At 43.1% G+C, this 18,934-nt stretch overlaps 1 protein-coding gene across 1 annotated transcript in view; it reads left to right on the top strand.

The window, feature by feature from the left end:
- The window catches only part of SERINC5 (serine incorporator 5), a 64,961-nt gene that overhangs the window by 24,787 nt on the left and 21,240 nt on the right, over positions 1–18,934 (top strand). Inside the window, exons 2-4 of the mRNA XM_060235877.1 lie at positions 6,077–6,244; positions 14,550–14,728; positions 16,423–16,505. Coding sequence (XP_060091860.1) covers positions 6,077–6,244; positions 14,550–14,728; positions 16,423–16,505 — 430 coding nt within the window. The remainder of the gene's footprint in view (positions 1–6,076; positions 6,245–14,549; positions 14,729–16,422; positions 16,506–18,934) is intronic.

Below are 18,934 nucleotides of genomic sequence, written 5' to 3'. Positions count from 1 at the left end.
CTGCAACGCTCTCTACATGGGGCTGCCCCTGTGCCGAACTCGGCGGCTGCAGCTGGTGCAGAACGCGGCGGCTAGGCTGTTGCTGGGACTCCCAAGATGGGAGCACATACAGCCGGGGCTGCGCGGACTGCACTGGCTGCCAGTGGGATACCGAGTTCGTTACAAGGTGCTGGTTATCACCTTTAAAGCCCTATATGGCCGAGGACCTGCCTACCTGAAGGACCGTCTCTCCCCATATGAGCCCCAAAGAGCATTGCGGTCAGCTGGAAAAAACCAGCTGACCGTCCCTGGGCCAAGGGAGGCCAGATTGAAGGCCACCCGAGATAGGGCCTTCTCTATTGCTGCTCCACTGCTGTGGAATCAACTCCCGGAGGAGGTGCGGGCCCTGCGGAGTTTGGAACAATTTCGCAGGGCCTGTAAGACCCACCTCTATAAACTAGCCTTCAACCAGTGATAAACTAGGAAATGCCTTTAAAAAATTGCTCTTGGTTACTGAATTTTATGGAATTATTGAAGATCGAATGTTTTAGCACTATATTGTACATTGTAAATTTTAACTTGTAATTTGTCTTAACTTGGATTTTATTTGCAATTTATGTTATTTGATGTATAATGTATTTTATGTTGTGAGCCGCCCTGAGCCTGCTTCGGCGGGGAGGGCGGGATAGAAATTAAAAGTTATTATTATTATTATATTATTATTATATCATATATGGTGGCAATGTGGGCACGCCAAAAAATACTGGACCCAGATTAATATCTGGACCCAAAAAATCTTTAAAATAAGATTCCATCATTCGCCAGAGTTGTATTTATTGAGTATCTGTAAAGAAAACATCTCCAAAACAGCGAAAAAATTGTTACTCCATATAGTTACGATTGCTAGAATTTTATATGCGAAATATTGGAAGACTCCCAAAATACCTAGTAGAGAAGAATTTTTATTAAAACTATTTGAAGCTGCTGAATTGGATACTTTGACTACGAGGTTAAGGGATGGAAATTTGCAAAAATGTAGAGAGACATGGGAACCAATATATGTATGGGCGAAAAGTATGGGATTTGTTATGAGAAAATAGAAACTGTATTATGACAAGCCTTTTAAGCTCCTTGTATGGATGGGTGGAAGGGTGGTGGTGTATGAGGGTATGTAAGAATATGTTGTATGTTAGTCACTAATGTTTGTTTGTTGTATGTCGTGTATTGATAAATAAAGCTTTAAAAATTAAAAAAAAAGAGGTGGGGGGAGTTCAGTAATAAAAGCCACGTTCAAATTATGGATTACATCACAGATTTATTCATATATTCACAGCAGACCATCTGACTTTGCACTGTTGTTAGCTGGAGCTGTTAGCATACCAAATGCTCATCATTTCAATAACTGCGTCGAAAATATGTCTAGCTGTGTTACATCATGAAGCCTTTGCAAGGCTGTTAGTTTGATTAGGACATATCACTCCTTTAATTTGAGCAGTTGTTATGCTGGATTGCTTGTATAATGAATACTAGCCCCGAGGCACAGGGTGGTAAAGCTGCAGTACTGCAGACAGAGCCCTCTGCTCGCAACCTGAGTTCGATCCAAGTGGAAGCTGGTTCAGGTAGTTGGCTCCAGGTTGATTCAGCTTTCCATCCTTCCAAGGTCGATAAAATGAGTACCCAGCTTGTTGAGGGGAAAGTGTAGGTGACTGGGGAAGGCAATGGCAAACCACACCATAAAAAGTCTGCTGTGAAAACGTTGTGAAAGCAATGTCACCCCAGAGTCAAAAACAACTGATGCTTGCACAGGGGACTACCTTTACCTTTTTTGGTTTTTTTGTATAATGAAACAGTTTAAACAGGTTTCTGGGGGCATGAAGGAAGACTTTGCAAAAAGTCATAGGATTCAACTTCCTGTAGCAGTATTTCAAGACCAAGCCCCTAAGCTTCTGCAGAATTTAGCAAATGCCTATTGTATTTTGAGTATTCAGATATTTTATCTGATGTTTCTCCATGAACTAGAAGATCTGAATCAGTTTTGTGTAACTGTCATCAATCCATTCATCTCAATAAGTGGTGAGGTTTTTGAATGCTGAACTTAATAGCAAAAGTCTAATAAAGATTCTAGTATATCACAACAAATGAAGGGCAGCATACAAATTATGTTTTTCTCTGGAATTCTAAGACTCATTACAGGAATATTTCTTTGATTAGCTTCATCACTAAACTGTTATCACATTTATTATAGCTGTTATAAAGTCCCGCGTTTTTTACCACTTGCAAGTAGTTGCATGTTTTAAAAATTGTCTGTGCTAGATCTTGTTCGCATGAAGTCTTCACTTTTTGTTAGAACATTTATGTGAAAAGGAATTTAGTTACAATTAAACACAGAACATAGAAAAACTCATATTTTGCATTTCCATTTTTCAGCAGAAATTTCATCTTTCTCCCCACCCCCACATCTTGTAAATTATGTGATTATTCCCCTGAGAAATATGCATGTGATTATTCCCCTGGGAAATATGCATATTTGATCAATGTACTGTGTTTTCCTGAATGGAAGATGACCCTCCTTTAAAAAAAAAGTTACACACAAGTGTACATTACTGTAACTGGAGTACATATATTAATAGTCAAGAACTGTGAAGAACATAATACTGTGCAGCCTTGTGCTTGTTACACATGGGACTTCAGTGGGATATATTGTCATAGAGTACACCCTCCAAAGCAGCTGTTTTCTCCAGGGCAACTGATCTCTTTTGTCCTTAGATCAGTTACAGTAGCAGGAGATTTTCAGGCCCCACGTTAGTACCAGAGGATACAGAAAATATCAATAACAAATATATAACAAATCACAATAACAAATCTCTATTCAAAATATGTGAATCCATTCAATCTTGTAATTCATGAAAATTAATTCAGTCATTCATTCTGTGTAAAAATCAAAGATATATCAGTATCCTCTTAAAGAATCCTTTTAAAGAGTCCATATCTATCTCTCATTGAACACCAAAGATGAATAAAAAAAATTTTAAGTCAGCTCATTCCATAAAGATTTGCAAAGTTCTTTTGTATATGCTTCTCAAAGCCCCAAATGGGTGCATTAGAACATTCATGACCAACAAGCAGTCAACTTGATTAGTCGTTTCATCCACACTTCGTCATAGGGCAGGACCTTCCAGAAAATATCCAGACTTTCTGTATCCTTTGGTACCAGCCTATACACAATCTTTTCCCTTTGTTACTGTTTATTTACCCACCTGGAGGTTGGCAGCCTTATACACTGTTGGCCCCATGAGGATTGGGCTCTTGTAACATTTTAAAATTGCTTTAAAATGGCAGTGGTGTCCACGAATCCAATCCATGGATGCTGTCACGTTCATTTTGGATATAGGTGTTGCTTCTGACCAAGAACATAAACATGAAACATAAGAGAAGCCATGTTGGATCAGGCCATTGGCCCATCCAGTTCAACACTCTGTGTCACACAGTGGCAAAAATCAAAAAACCAAAAAAACCAAGTGCTATCTAGAGGTCCACCGGTGGGGCTAGAAGCCCTGCCACTGTGCCCCTCCCAAGCACCAGAATACAGAGCATCACTGCCCCAGACAGAGAGTTCCAACAATAAGCTGTGGCTAATAGCCACTGATGGACCTCTGCTCCATATGCTTATCCATTCCACTCTTGAAGCAATGCTTGTAGCCGCCGCCACCTCCTGTGGCAGTGAATTCCACATGTTAATCACCCTTTGGGTGAAGAAGTACTTCCTTTTATTCGTTCTAGCCCAACTGCTCAGCAATTTCATTGAATTGCTCTTTACAAGACTCCTTACAGCCAATGAGAGAATGTAGAGTGCCATCCTTAGTGGTTATTCTTGTCAGCCATAAAAGTAAAATAAACAGAAATAGACTTGCTCATTTTTCTTAGTGTTGAATATATTCAAGCGCAGAACTTTGAACTATGTTTTAAATCTTGATCTAACCTAAAACTACTTTACAGTAGTTTTTCAACTATCAAAATGTTCTTTATCATTGTATCTATATATAAAGCAGGGCTTTTTTTAAAAGCAGGAACGTGACCGGCTTGGCATCAGGGGGTGTGGCTTAATATGCAAATAAGTTCCTGCTGGGCTTTTTCTGCAAAAATGTCATCAGGTCACAGTTCACTTATTGTGACCCTCATGTGGTTTTCAAGGCAAGAGACATTCAGAGATGGTTTGCCATTGCCTGTCTCTGCATAGCCACCATTGTCTTCCTTGGTAGTCTTCCATCCAAGTACTAACCAAGGCTGACCCTGCTTAGCTTCTGAGATCTGATGAGTAGGGCTTGCCTGGGACATTCAGGTCAGGGCAATCATAGGTGGGAGCATTTAAAATGTTTCCATTGCTGGCGTCCTTACTTTTGAAATTCAAGTATGTCTCACTGCTACTCTCTTTCCAATTGTAGGTATCTTACTCAAGCTATATTTGGAAGGCACAGGACTTGAAAGTTTTTAAAAGTTCTGTTTGGTATTCTAAATGGTATTTGTTAAGGTGGACTATAGACATATTTAATAGAAAGTAACATATGCAAGAGACAATAGGTTCTGGTACTGCCTATTAAAATGCATGGTTGTTTTTTGAAGCAACACTCTTTGTAGAATTTTGTATTAGCCCTTGTAACTTATGCTCCCAGTGAGGCAGAATGTCAACTGAGTGCTAGCATTTAACAACAGGGGTGTTTTTTAAGGTCTCTTGATTCATGTCTCTAAACAAGGAGCTCTTTTGTAGAGATCTAACTCTTCCCTACTTCATTCATCACAAAAGTGTGTGGCGAATTAAGAATGGCTCAGTAGGACCATTCAGTCAGTTGCTGTATGTTAGTGGATTGTGAACAGTAAGGGCAAGCTTCTCTGTTTCTGTTTATTTGGTGGAAACAGTTGGAATTAGAAGTTTTGTCTGAGTGTTGTCAAATGGAAAGAGTAAGTTAATTGGTATTAAGTAAATGAATCATTCTAGATGCCTGCTGTGATGAAAAGATAAAAATTAATCCAGTAGCTTTTTTTTCTTAGTACGTCATGAAAGGAATTGTATCTATGACTGTGAGAACTTCAGAAGTGTCTTTAATTAGCAAAGAATCCTGATTTCTGTTTTTGTTTTGCTTTTCCACGAACTGTAGGTGTTCATTATTGCCGCTATGCTACAATAGGGAAGTGCTGCTCAGAAGCCTACTTTCATCCTGTTTCCTCTACTGAGTGCCTGTTTCCTCCAAGGAAGTTCTTTCTTCCAATTATATCTGGTTAACAGCTGCTGGATGCAAACAACAGGGGTGGCTATCTCCCTCCTGCCTTGCATATGAACTTCTCAGGGGCATAGGATTGACCACTACTGAGACGAAATGCTGGACTAGATGCCCTTGATTGGATGATCTGGCAAGGCGTTTCTCTTATTACACCTCAGCATATGGCTGTGGAATCATTATGACTAATTTAATTTTTATTTAACTTTCCCTGTGGTTCTATAGAACCCTTAGAGCCACTGCTGCACGTATATGATAACAATAAGTTGTTTGCAGAGATTCATCTCTCATTAATAAATTACTCTGGAATAACTATAGACCATATATAACTTTTCTTCCATACTACAAGCACTGCTACTCTGGAACCTGGGCACATTGATGATGAAGAGGTGATTCAGTGGTGTTATGGTCCTGCTTAATTGAAGCCTAATTATGGAATGTGAACAGTGCAATTTTGGGCAGGATTTCTTGAGTTTAAGCCCCTTGATTTCAGTAGATTTATACTGGATTAATTCTGCACAGAATTGCACTGTAATTCTGTTTACAGTCTATAAAAGTTTTGCCTGAGTAATTCCATGCACACAGGGTAGTGTGACCTATTTGTTGCACAAACAACATCTCATCACTGCCACATTTTTCATGGGAAGGGGTTTGAAAAGCCTTCCATTCCCCTTTCTGATACAGTAGCTGCCCTCCTACCTGCAGATGTCCATATCCTTCTAGACAACCAAAATCCTTTGGCGAACCTGATTGTAATGTTCCAGTTAATACTAATTTTGAAAATGGTATGATGTTGACCTTTTTGTGTTCTGATTTTTCCCTAGTTGGCCTGTTGCTGTGGTACCGCTGCATGTTCCCTCTGCTGCAAATGCTGCCCCAAAATAAAGCAGTCAACCAGCACCCGCTTTATGTATGCCCTGTACTTCATCCTGGTAACACTCATCTGTTGTGTCATGATGTCGAAAACAGTAGCAAAAGAAATGCAAGAGCATGTGAGTAACTGGAATCTTTTTAGGAGGGAGGGGACAGATTGGTTAGAAATTATTAAAATGAATGAAAGTGATTGTGTTATGTATAGCTAGATGGTCATTACCAGAAGAAACTATGTTATATTAGGTTTGAATCTTTTATTTATTTATTTTATTTATTCGGGATTTATATCCCGCCCTTCCCACGAATGGCTCAGGGTGGCTTCCAACAGTTAATCAAACATAAAATTTAAACAATTTCAAGTATAAAACAATTAAATATTTAAACAGTTAAAACCTTAAAAACAGAGTAATTCAGTTTCCTGTAAACAGATGGCTGGCCAGTTACATCAAGTTGTTACCTAGCTATAGGCTAGGTATAGGCTAGCCGGAAGAGGGTCGTCTTACAGGCCCTGCGGAACTGCGCCAAGTCCCGCAGGGCCCTCACCTCTTCCGGCAGCTGATTCCACCATACGGGGGCCATAACGGAGAAAGCCCTTTCTCTGGTGGCTTTCAGACGGGCTTCTTTTGGCCCAGGGATAATGAGGAGATTTTGTGTTCCTGACCTCAGTGCTCTCTGGGGAACATGTGGGGAGAGACGGTCCTTCAGGTAGGCAGGTCCCAGGCCATATAGGGCTTTAAAGGTAATAACCAGCACCTTGTACCGGACTCGGTATATCACTGGAAGCCAGTGCAGAGTCCGGAGACCCGGCTGGATGTGTCCCCACTTTGGGAGACCCAATAACAGCCGGGCCGCGGCATTCTGCACCAGCTGCAGTTTCCGGGTCCGAGACAAGGGCAGCCCCATGTAGAGGGCGTTGCAGTAGTCCAACCTTGAGGTGACCGTAGCATGTATCACTGTTGCTAGGTCGTCGCGCTCCAGAAAGGGGGCCAGCTGCCTTGCCCGCCTAAGATGAAAAAATGCGGACTTGGAAGCGGCTGCTATCTGAGCCTCCATCTTTAAGGAAGGCTCCAATAGCACCCCCAAGCTCTTGACCCTGTCCGCCGCCATCAGCGGCGCACCATCAAAAGCCGGCAGGGGGATCCCTCTCCCCGGGCCGCGGCGACCCAAGCAAAGGACCTCAGTCTTCGTAGGATTTAGCTTCAGCCCGCTCAGTCTGAGCCACTCAGCCACGGCCCGTAGTGCCTGGTCAAGATTTTCCGGGGTGCAGACAGGCTGGCCATCCATCAGTAGATAGAGCTGGGTGTCATCAGCATACTGGTGACACCCCAACCCATACCTTCGGGCAATCTGGGCAAGAGGCCGCATGTAGATGTTAAATAACATCGGGGAGAGAATCGCCCCTTGGGGCACGCCACAGTCGAGTGAGCGCCTCCGGGATAGCCCCCCCCCATTGCGACCCTTTGTCCCCGACCTTCCAGGAAAGAGGAAAGCCACTGTAAGGCCAACCCCTGAATCCCCGCGTCGGCGAGGCGGCACGTCAGTAGCCGATGGTCGACCGTGTCGAACGCCGCCGACAGGTCTAACAACCTCAGCACCGCCGAGCCACCCCGATCCAGATGCCGTTGAAGGTCATCCACTAAGGCAACCAACACTGTCTCCGTCCCGTGTCCTGGGCGAAAGCCGGACTGAAATGGGTCAAGGGCGGAAGTGTCATCCAGGAAGGTCTGTAACTGCATCGCCACTGCCCTCTCAATAAGTTTACCCAGGAAGGGCAAATTTGAAACCAGCCGATAGTATGTCAATTGGGCCGGATCTAAAGATGGCTTTTTTAAGAGGGGTCGGACCACAGCCTCTTTAAGTGGCGTTGGAAAGTGCCCTTCCGTTAGGGATCTATTTATGATATCCCGCACAGGATATCTAAGATCCCCCTGGCAAGATTTAATAAGCCAGGAAGGGCATGGGTCTAATTTACAAGTTGTTGGGCGAGCAGATACAAGAATCCTGTCAACTTCCTCCAGACTGAGGGGGTCAAAGCCATCCAGAGTATAATCCGAAGACAGGCTTGGGGCCTCAGATTCGCTAACTGTCTCCAAACTGGCAGGGGGGTTGGGGCGGAGTGACGCGACTTTATCCGCAAAAAATTTCGCAAAAGCCTCACAGCCAATTTCCAATTCAATAGAATTTAACCTGCCTTGCGGCTGCGTAGTAAGTCCTCTAATTACGTCGAATAATTGTGCCGGGCGCGAAGTTGCGGATGCAATCTTAGCTGCAAAGAATGCTCTCTTTGCGGATTTGATTGCCATCTCATAGGCCTTCAAACTCTCTCTATAAGATGTTCGGGTCACTTCGTCTCGAGTACGCCGCCATTGCCTCTCTAGTCGTCTGAGCCCCCGCTTTTGTTGCCGCAGCTCCCGGTTAAACCAAGGTGACGGTTTCAGGCGGGGGCGCAGAGGGTGCCTGGGTGCAATCTCCTCGATGGCCCTGGAGAGCCCATCGTTCCAGGACTTTACCAGACCATCCAGGGAATCGCCAGCGGGCCAGGTATCCCGTAGAGCCGTTAGGAACCGTTCCGGGTCCATCAGGCTCCGCGGCTGAGCTAAAATATGCTCTCCGCCTAAACGGGTTTTGGGTGACACCTCCATACGGGCCTTAGATGTTTAAAAAGCAATACTATTAATAATCACTAGATATTGTCATTTTGTAAAGATGTATACTTGCTCTAATATTTGCAGCACATTTTAACTTGAAATATTCTTATGCAAATACTGTTTCAGGAATGTTTGGAGACTAGGAGAAGTGTGTGTTTTAGTAATGGTAAAAGTTTCATTTTTTTTTTAGTTTGAAAACTGGGCGGTAGGAGGAGATAGCACAAAGAGTAATTGTTTACATGAAGGCCAAAGATGATTGCTGTCTCTGAAACTTGAGTGTTTGGCAGCTTTGAATGAAAGGGTACAAGCAACTCAAATAGGGTTTCTTTGTCAGAGATTTTACTACTTTCTCTGTTAATTATGACAACTTTGCTTATAGCCTGTCAAAAATTCAAGAGCCTCTTAGCTTTATCAGTGTATGCCCAGGAGTAATTATTGTACTTTTGTTGATTAGGGAGCCCAGTAGATTAACTGAATGTTCATTCTTCTTCCACCTTCTTCTCCATCTTTTCCTAATATCTGTTCCCATTCATTCAGCTGGAAAATAAACTCATTACTGGTGATTTTGAAAACGAGTGTTGATGGATGCATCAGAAATACGAAGGGCTGCCATAAGAACAGAGGGAGAACGAGGGATCTCAGCCTAAAGTCTAGATAGTGCAGTTTGCACAAAATTAAGGCTGCAGTTTTCTTCATGTGTCAGAAGGCAGGAAGACGGAGACCATTGTTAATAAATGAATCTGCATAACATGTTGGTGTGAGCACATACACACCTGAAAATTTGCAGAAGTATCTGCTTTTTAATTTTTGCTGACTAGTAGTAGCAAGAAAGATTGTTACAGCCATTTGGAGGGATAAAGAGTGAGGCAATGGAAAGAATAAACACACAAAACTACAACTGTTCAGTAAAAACATTGCTACAGTTTATTGAGTACAAACAAAGGAGCATTGGTTCAACAATCCAAAGTATTGGGTGACCTACTTGTCACCCAATAAACACCCCTCCCCTCAAGCCTGTCTGCTGGGAAATAAACTGTGGAGTGGCAAGATCCTAGGACAAATTTGGGCTCCAGCTACTGTATAGTCCCTCTGCCGCTTGGTGCTAGAAGCAGCCTCTGTCTGGGCATGCAGCTGAGTAGCTCCACTCACAATGCCCTTTATGAGAGCCCCCAAAATGGGAAAGGTGGGCAAGAAGGCACAGCCTCTCCCCCAAGGGTCTACCCCAGTGCCCAACAGCCCAAGCTATGACAAAAGAGAGCAAAATCAAACAGAAAATGCAAATCATAAGAAAGCATAAATACAAAGGATGGTGGGTGGGCAAGTCAGTGAGCAAAGAAGCAAAGAACGAACTGGCCTGCATGGGCTGTTTAAATAGCCCCCCGGGCATTGCAGTCCACACCCACTAGATGACACCTGGCTTGGGGTTGCTAGCCCCCATGTCCCAGGAATGCAGGCAGAGCAAAGGCAACAAAGCTAGATCACAGTCCAGTCCAGAGATCAAATACCAGTTTAGCAGCAGACAGAGCTCATGGGTTGTTCAGGAAAGCAGAGTCAAGGCAGTCTGAGGTCACTGATCAGCAAGGTTCAGGCAGGTCCAAAAAGCAGAGTCAAGGGTCAGTCCAGTTCAGCAGGTAGCTGGTGCTGAGCCAAGAAGTGAGCACTCTGCATGTCTTTAAGTCTTGCTTGTCCCTTTGCTATTCAGTTAATGGGGGGGGAGCCTGGTGGACTACCTTCCTGCAGGTGTGTGTCATTGTCAACTACTTCAGAGCTAGGCATGGGTGGGTCAAGGTTAGCTGCAGCAATGGAATCTCAAGGCTCCTGCATATCTAATTCACTAACTTCAGCTGGTTCAGAGCAGGCTGCACGCAACTCTTCAACTCCTGGGAAGTCTTCAGTCATGCTGAACTCAGACTGATCCACAACAGCCCAGGTGGGAGCAGGGGATCCTCCAATTTTATGGACTTCTGCCCGCTGCTGGCTAACAGGCCAGTGGGAGAAGCCCCACCCCCACCAGCCAGACCTGGCACAACTTCCCGCAATGTCATCATGCTGGAGTGATGCCATCACACCAGGGATGTAATGTGGCAACACTCTAGTATTATGGACAGAGTTTTGCCCCAAATACCAGAGTCCCTGGCATGATAGCATCTGTGTGATGTCCCTGGCGTGATGGCATCACTTTCATATGATGTCATCAGGCTTGGAACATCATGTGCTGTGATATGCCCCACCCCACCCATTCCCAGAAAATTCCCTCCCATCCACCTACCCCCACCAACGAGAAGGTAGGACCTGGCAACCCTAGCCTGACCTAATGTGGCAGACTGACCTGATGTGACAGAGAAACAGCCAGCCCCCCATCCCTCATAGCCAGAAGGTACCACAGGGTGAGAGACTGCATTTCTTCTTGCCTTCCCATCTTCTGACCTGCAAGCAATGGTGGAGGTAAGTCTTGGCCGTGCTTTCTGTGAAGCAGATTCATGGGCCACTTAACTGAACAAACAACCCCATGTGCTAGTGAAGCAGCAGACAATCAACAAAGTGCACTGCAGAATCCACCTCCCATCTGGGGCATTGCTGGTGTGCCAGGTCTTTGGCTTCTGGGGTTGAGTTCATCTGGCAACAGGGCCTGCAGGATATGAATATTCTTTGGTAAGGGCTACACCCACATGGCCTCAGAATTTGAAAGGAGGGTGGTTCAGGCACTGGAGCCCCCCCTCTCCCATCACGGACTGTCTCCTCTGAGAAGTCTTTCTCTCCCTCTCTCAATGTGGAGCTCCCAGGAGGATGGTCAAGAAGAGCCTTGTGCTCTTCCTTCCTTCTCTTCCATGTGCATATGGTTTTTGTGCTTAAACTGCAATCCTGTCTCTCCTTCAAAAGCTTCCATCTCAAATTTTTAATTACTTTTTATTAGGGTTTTACTGGGAAATGGTTCTAGTTCATTATTAACTATACTGTTCCTTGAATTGTGATGCAATATCCTCCAAGTTTTTGCTTTCTGCTCTTACAAAGACCAGTGGAGTTCTTAAACATTTTTGTTTGAATGTGATCTTTGTGCCATATACCAAACAGTTTTTGAAACAGTTTTAAAGGAGTTTGCCATGGTGGTTCAGAGACCAAATTTAAAGCCTTCTGGAGCCGACAGGACTACATTCATGGGTTTTTCAGTCTTTTCAAAATGCCATGTAAGCAAAGATTTGGGTAGACCCAAGTTTGAAGCCAGGTTGCCAACATGGGAAAAGTCATTTTCCCCCTTCAGTCTAATCTGTTTCACGGGGTTGTTGTGTTGGGAGAGAAGACTGAAATAAGCCACTCCAGGTATAGCACCCTGAACTTCTTAAAGGAGTGGGTGGGCTAGAATTGTGAGGAAATGAAATGAGAAAATAGCTTGAGAAATAAGTTTCAGTTTTGTCAAGTTAGGCTTGCCAATCCCCAGGTCCCAGCGGGGGATCTTCCGCTTTCCCAGACTTCTTCCCGCCCCCAGTCAGCTGGCCGGTAGGGGGAAGCCCCGCCCCCAAAGGACCATGTGCCTTTGCACCTCCGGAGGCTTCAGTCTCCGATTGAAAGGCTTCCTCTTGGGATAGTGTGTCTGTGTTGCTGTGAAGAAGCTGGCAGCAACTCGTGAGTAGAGAGGCCAGTCCCCTGCTTCAGAGTCGCCAGAAACGGGTGGGGGGGTGGGGAGGGAAACATCTTCTGAGCACTTCATTATTCCCTATGTGGGGATCGATTCTCCTAGGGTATAATGGGGAATTGATCTGGAGGTTTCGGGGACTCTGGGGGAGCTGTTTTTTGAGACAGAGGCACCAAAATTTCAATATAGTATCTAGTGCCTCTCCCCAAAGTACCCCCCAAGTTTCAAAATGATTGGACCAGGGGGTCCGATTCTATGAGCCCCAAAAGAAGGTGCCCATATCCTTCATTATTTCCTATGGAAGGAAGACATTTAAAAAGATGTGCTGTCCCTTTAAATGTGATGTCCAGAACTCTCTTGGAGTTCAATTATGCTTGTCACACCCTTGTTCCTGGCTCCGCCCCCAAGGTCTCCTGGCTCCACCCTCAAAGTCTTCTGGCTCCACCCCCAAATCCCCAGATATTTCTTGAATTGGATTTGGCAACCCTACGTCAAGTATTGCTTACAGCTTATCCTCTGCCAGTTGAGGTAAAATGTAATTCTGTATTTCCTCTGCATCTGTACAAACTGGTGTTTTGTTTTTAAGTCTTTGAGAGTTGGCTCTTTTAATAGGCAGAAAAGGTATTAATGTTCAGTCTAGCTGTTGTAAAAGTCCAGTTTATCCATGTATATGAGAATACAGAGAGGCCTTTGTTAAAAATTTGTAGGTTTGTATGCCAATGCATCCGTTTACAGACTATTCTAGTTTAAGAGCAAGAACGCCAGTCTTTATGGGGCACAGCCCAAGGACATAGGCTCAGGTCACAGGCGCTTGCTTCATAGGTTGTGTTTTCTCCGTGGTGATGCATGCTTGTGAGGGGAGATCAGGGCCAGAATGTGTGGCTGGCTGTTCTTTTTCCATGGCCTTAAAACAAATATTTAACCAATGGGTAGGAGGATGGAATTTTCCCTCCTTTCTGGCATTTTATTTTTGTAATGATTTTATAAGGAACAATAAGCTTTTCAGGAGGAGGAGTTTGGAGGAGGGAAAATATATTTTTTTTGTTAATTTTTTAAAGGGTGATAATTGTTTTTAAAAATAGTCCCATAAAATATTACTTTATGAATGTTGTTGGATAATCAACAAAATAATCTAAATACATACACCTAAATGCTAAACAGAACAGAAATTCTTATATGCACATATAAAACTACCTTACTCCGTGACTGAGGTTGATAGTGGTTTACCTTAAGGTCCCATAGTGAGCTAATGGCAGAGATAAGATTTGAACCAGGGACTTTTGGATTCATAGATAAGTCTTAGCCATTGTGCTACATCTAGTGCTGGTGCTAGAATGCCGGCAGAAGGTTGGTGCCCCAGGCACTGTGCCCCTTTCTGCCCCTGCCTGGCACACTTCTCCTCCCCCCACCCTCACCCCCAGTAAGGGCGGACCTCTGCCGGCATTGGTGTGATTCACACAGTGCCACCGCCATCACCCAAGCTTGTAAACCAGTGCCCTTTCCCCAAGGCCATGCTCTAGGCAGCTGCCAAAGGCTGCCCAATGGATGCACTGGCTGTGGCTACATGTTTCCATACTTTCTAAGACATTAGAATCACTAACTTATATCACATTTATTAACCGTTGTTTTACAGCTGGCTATTAACAAAGGCTCTTGAGTAAGCAAAACAAAAACAGGCCATGAAATTGCCTACAACTGCAGCTCTTTTTTGCCTGCTTGCTGTCAATAAACAAGTTGTTGGAAAGACCAACCATGCCATCCTAAATTGAGCTACACCTTTTAATGTCGACTGAAAACAATGGGCTTAGAAAGCTGTAATTTTGCTTAGAATGGCACAGGAAATCACTGCCTCTGAAAAAGAAAAATGTGATCTAATTTCAGAATAAATGAGTTGATGTAGCTCAAGCCTTCTGTCCAAAAAGCACCAATAATATTTCAAAGTATTAACCTGTAGCTTAAGTTTTTATTTTGGAACATGATATTTTTGCATGCCCCAGTTGATGGATTTGAAAGTGAACATGGGAACAACTGTTTGTATGGCCCTCAATGATCAGCAGGTCTCTTAAACTTGTTGGAAGCAATTATTCAGACTGGCATTCTTTGAGTCTGCTTTGTATGTTTTAATGTGTCTGTGATGTGTTTCAGATTAGCTTTTATGAAACAATATGCCAACATATACAGGCTGGTGACAGCTGTGAGAAGCTGGTGGGCTACTCTGCAGTGTATCGAGTGTGCTTCGGAATGGCCTGCTTCTTCTTCATCTTCTTCTTGCTCACAATCAAAATCAACAATAGCAAGAGCTGCCGGGCATACATCCACAATGGGTGAGCTGGATTGGGCGTCTCTTAAAAACTGCAGAAAATAAAAACTGAGCTTAAAGTGAAGGCCAGCTCCTTTTTCTCACACTTAATATTTGTTTCTCATGCCTTCTTAACTTCCTACTCTCTCTTTCCCTGTAGTCTAGTTTGCAAAAGAATGGTCTGTCCTTTCCTCTTGAGGAGATTCCTCAGGCATCCATAGTAATGAACAGGCAATAATAGCAGTGCTCACTAATGCCATTTCTCTTTGTCATGGTATTTTACCCATCTCCTCCTCCTGTGTTTGTATTAATTTTTTGAGGCTTCTTGTCTCTTCTCTAGATCATGATCCAGAAAAATACTTCTCACTGAGACTCAGAAGAGTTATATAACAAAAGCAATGTATTCATACAGTATAGCATAATAACAATGTAATAGTACAGAATTAATAATACAGTGGAAAAAAGCAGACTGCCTAGGGCAAGGTATACTAAAGACAATCCCATAGTTAAAGGTGTAAAGGTAGATCCCGTATGTAGAGGTGTAAAAATAATGCAGTAAATGTACATTCCAGGTGAATTTTAAATGTGGCTTGCTCAGGGTTGATGATACAAGGAGCTAACTGTACTAATATTTTGTTTGTGCTACTATGTAGTTGTAAAGCACCTTCTGCAGTGTGATAGTGGCAGTAGTGTTATTGGTCCAAGTAGGTAGATGTGTTGGTCTGAAGCAGCAGAAAAAAGTTTGAGTTCTGTGGCACCTTTAAGGCAAAGTTTTATTCATGGTATAAGTTTTCATGTCCACACACACTTCCTTAGACACAATGAAATAATTTCCATTTCATTGTATCTGAAAAAGTGTGGGTGGCCATGAAAGCTTAACCCCTGAATAAAGAAGATGATGATATTGGATTTATATTCCGCCCTATACTCTGAATCTCAGAGTCTCTCACAATTTCCTTTACCTTTCCCCCCTCAACAGGACACCCTGTGAGGTAGGTGGGGCTGAGAGAGCTCTCACAGAAGCTGCCCTTTCAAGAACAACTCCTATGAGAGCTATGGATGACCCAAGGCCATTCCAGCAGCTGCAAGTGGAGGGGTGGGGTATCAAGCCCGGTTCTCCCAGATAAGAGTCTGCGCAAGTAACCACTACACCAAACTGGCTCTCTAGTTTGAATAAAACTTTGTTGGTCTTAAAAGTGCCACAGAACTCAAACTTTGTTATTGGTCCAGTGATTCTTAGAAATACTCTTGTCATGACCTGTATCAACTTCCAGTAAGTACATAAGGCTGTGTTTTAACATTTTTCTCCTGCAACACTGTGCTTCCTCCACAACCCTCCCACCAGTTGCTAAGCACTGACTGGCAACCCTAATCTGTTCTCATCTAAAACCCCTTGTTACAAGACCTTGTTTGTGCTATCCCTTCCTGCATGCCAGGCAAGTCTTTTTTAGAATTTGGGATTGTATTTATTTATTTACTTATCTCATTTATAGTCTGCCTTTCTCACTGAGACTTAAGGTGGACAAGCAGAATAGAGATAAGAATGTGCAAGTTGTTTGTCTGTCTGGATTTTCTTTTGCTTTTAAGAAGGCATTGTAGAAAGAGTTGAGTTCCCTGTATTTCTCACACAGGTCATCTACTGAGCAATCTCTGTTTGGGCATGTGATTTTTACAGCTAAGTAAATCCACTTCTCTGCTTTTGTTTTTTTCCTTCCCCAGATTTTGGTTGATTAAACTTCTTGTCTTGGCAGCCATGTGCTCAGGAGCCTTTTTCATTCCAGACCAGGATACCTTTCTTAATGGTACAAATTTATAATTCTTTTTTTCTTCTTGATCTTCCAAATGCCGGTATTAGTTTAAAGCAGCTAAGTGGATAATCTTAGTTATACACTTCATCTTTTATGTGCCTACTAGCTGTTGAAGAATGAGAGAGAACAGCTATAGTACAATTTTGTGTTTGTCTGTTGTTTCCTTCTGAAAGACAAGGAAAGGGAAAAGTAGAATGGCCGTAACAGGAAATAATATCAGACATAGGTGGATGGTGGGGGAAGGGGCATGCATGAGATGCCAGCATGCAGGAAGGAGCAGACAAAACAACTGGTGCACGTTTACCAAGGAGAATTAAAACTGTAGGCAGTGCAACTTGGAAACCATGAAGCACAAATATGTCCTCTGTACGCTTCTTCCCATGCATAAGCTTTGGCATTAATATATGAATGCTTGCTGATTGTGTGCTATGTAATACCCTCTCTACCCACCTTGTTCTGTATTGCAAAATATTATACGGTACTTTTATCCATGTAAGATCTTTCCGGGCAGTAAAACTCCAGTGAATATTAGAAAAATGAGTCACTCTGGAATGTGCAGAACCTCATTGGTATGTCAAGCTGTTATAATTAGCTCATTGAACAGACAACTTGCTTGCAGGGATTAATGTTTTGTTCTGCTTTTCATATGGAACAATTAAACGGAAGGAACTGAAATGCAGACCACACTTGAGCTAGTGCATCTAGCAAAACAGCAGCGACTGTGGCTGAAAGCAATTGGGTTAGGTTCCAATTTAATGATATGCCTTGAGTGCGGAATTAGATTTGTTGTGGAGCTTCCATTTAATTATTGTAAGGACATGTATCTGAAGTAGTGCCTACTAATTAAGGTAATTCGTTATTCTGCTATAAATACTGGCAGTGTCCATACTCTCCCAAAAGTGCAAAATAAAGAGTGCCCTAGGAGCTGATCTCCTTGCAAATGTGACCAATTTTTTATTAATACATATATTAAGCAGATTGCCGTTTAAGCCAAATTTAAGCAGTTGCAAATGCACTGCTCTTAGAATCCTAAAATATGTGGAGGAAAAAAACTTCTAAAGCTCTTTGCTACCAAGATAAACCCATTATGTTGTGGAGATCATGTATCAGAATCCCTGTACTTGTTTGGGATTCTGGGCTTTTCTGTCATCTTAAAACAAAGCTCACACTATTAGTTTACAATTCCTTTTGCTTTCTGGTCATTTAATTCATAGGCAAAGTAGCAAGAGAGCAAATAGAGCCTGCAGTGCAAATTATCAAGCCTTGTAATGAATCTCAGCTACAGCGAACTTCTTCTCTGTTGGCTAAAGTGATGAGTCATGATTCTGCCAAGTTATCTGTTGCCAGCCCTGTCACAGTTGCCTGGTTTTGGGTTTGCCTGTGCCTATAACTTTGCTGGCACATATTTGAGTACTTTTTAAAACAGGAAAACAAAGGTGTTGTGTTGCTGATTATGCTAGCACAGTTTTTAATGAAACGTCTAAATGCTAGTTAGACAACTGACAGAAATATAAAAACATGCATGGACTGTTAATCCAGGGGCTTGGTTTATATTTCATAGTGAATGAGTTTTTTGGAGTGTCATAAAATGGAACGAAGTTTGAATCTAGGGACACCTATCCAGTTTCAACCACATATTCTAGCTTGCTGCAGTTTTAGGTTTGGCATTGGTTTAGGAGGGCCTTTTCAGGCTTTCATGTTTCACTTTCCAGAGTTCAAGTTCTAAATTCAGCAAGTTGTTATTAAAATTGTAAGTATACAGCTTTAGGGCAGGTATTTCAATTGGATTATTTAATGCCCTGTAACTTTACAAAAGAATTTTTTTCTGTCAGTAGAATTGAAGAAGAATTGCAGATTTATACCCCACCCTGCTTTCTGAATCAGAGACTCAGAGCGGCTTACAATCTCCTATATCTTCTCCCCCCACAACAGACACCCTGTGAGGTGGGTGGGGCTGAGAGGGCTCTCACAGCAGCTGCCCTTTCAAGGACAACCTCTGCCAGAGCTATGGCTAACCCAAGGCCATTCAGGCAGGTGCAAGTGGAGGAGTGGGGAATCAAACCTGATTCTCCCAGATAAGAGTCCGCACACTTAACCACTACACCAAACTGGCTCTCTACAGTACAGCTGCAATAAGGACTATTTACGTCCTCTTTGGCATTTAGTGCAGCATTTTGGATATTCATCTTTTCCAAGAGTTAGTTGAATTATTTAATGCTAAAGTTTTTCAGAAATCTCCAGAATTCTTATTCTGACATAATTCAGACCATTAAGTACTTGATAGCAGACCCCCCGTGGTGCAAACTGGTAAGCTGCAGTACTGCCGTCCAAGCTCAGCTCATGACCTGAGTTCGATTCCAGTGGAAGCTAGGTTCAGGTAGCCAGCTCATGGTTGACTCAGCCTTGTATCCTTCCGAGGTTCG

Source organism: Heteronotia binoei, chromosome 4 (assembly GCF_032191835.1).
Source record: "Heteronotia binoei isolate CCM8104 ecotype False Entrance Well chromosome 4, APGP_CSIRO_Hbin_v1, whole genome shotgun sequence".
NCBI lineage: Eukaryota > Metazoa > Chordata > Lepidosauria > Squamata > Gekkonidae > Heteronotia > Heteronotia binoei.
Note: the sequence above shows the minus strand (reverse complement) of the source record. Positions and strands in the feature narration are given on the sequence as shown.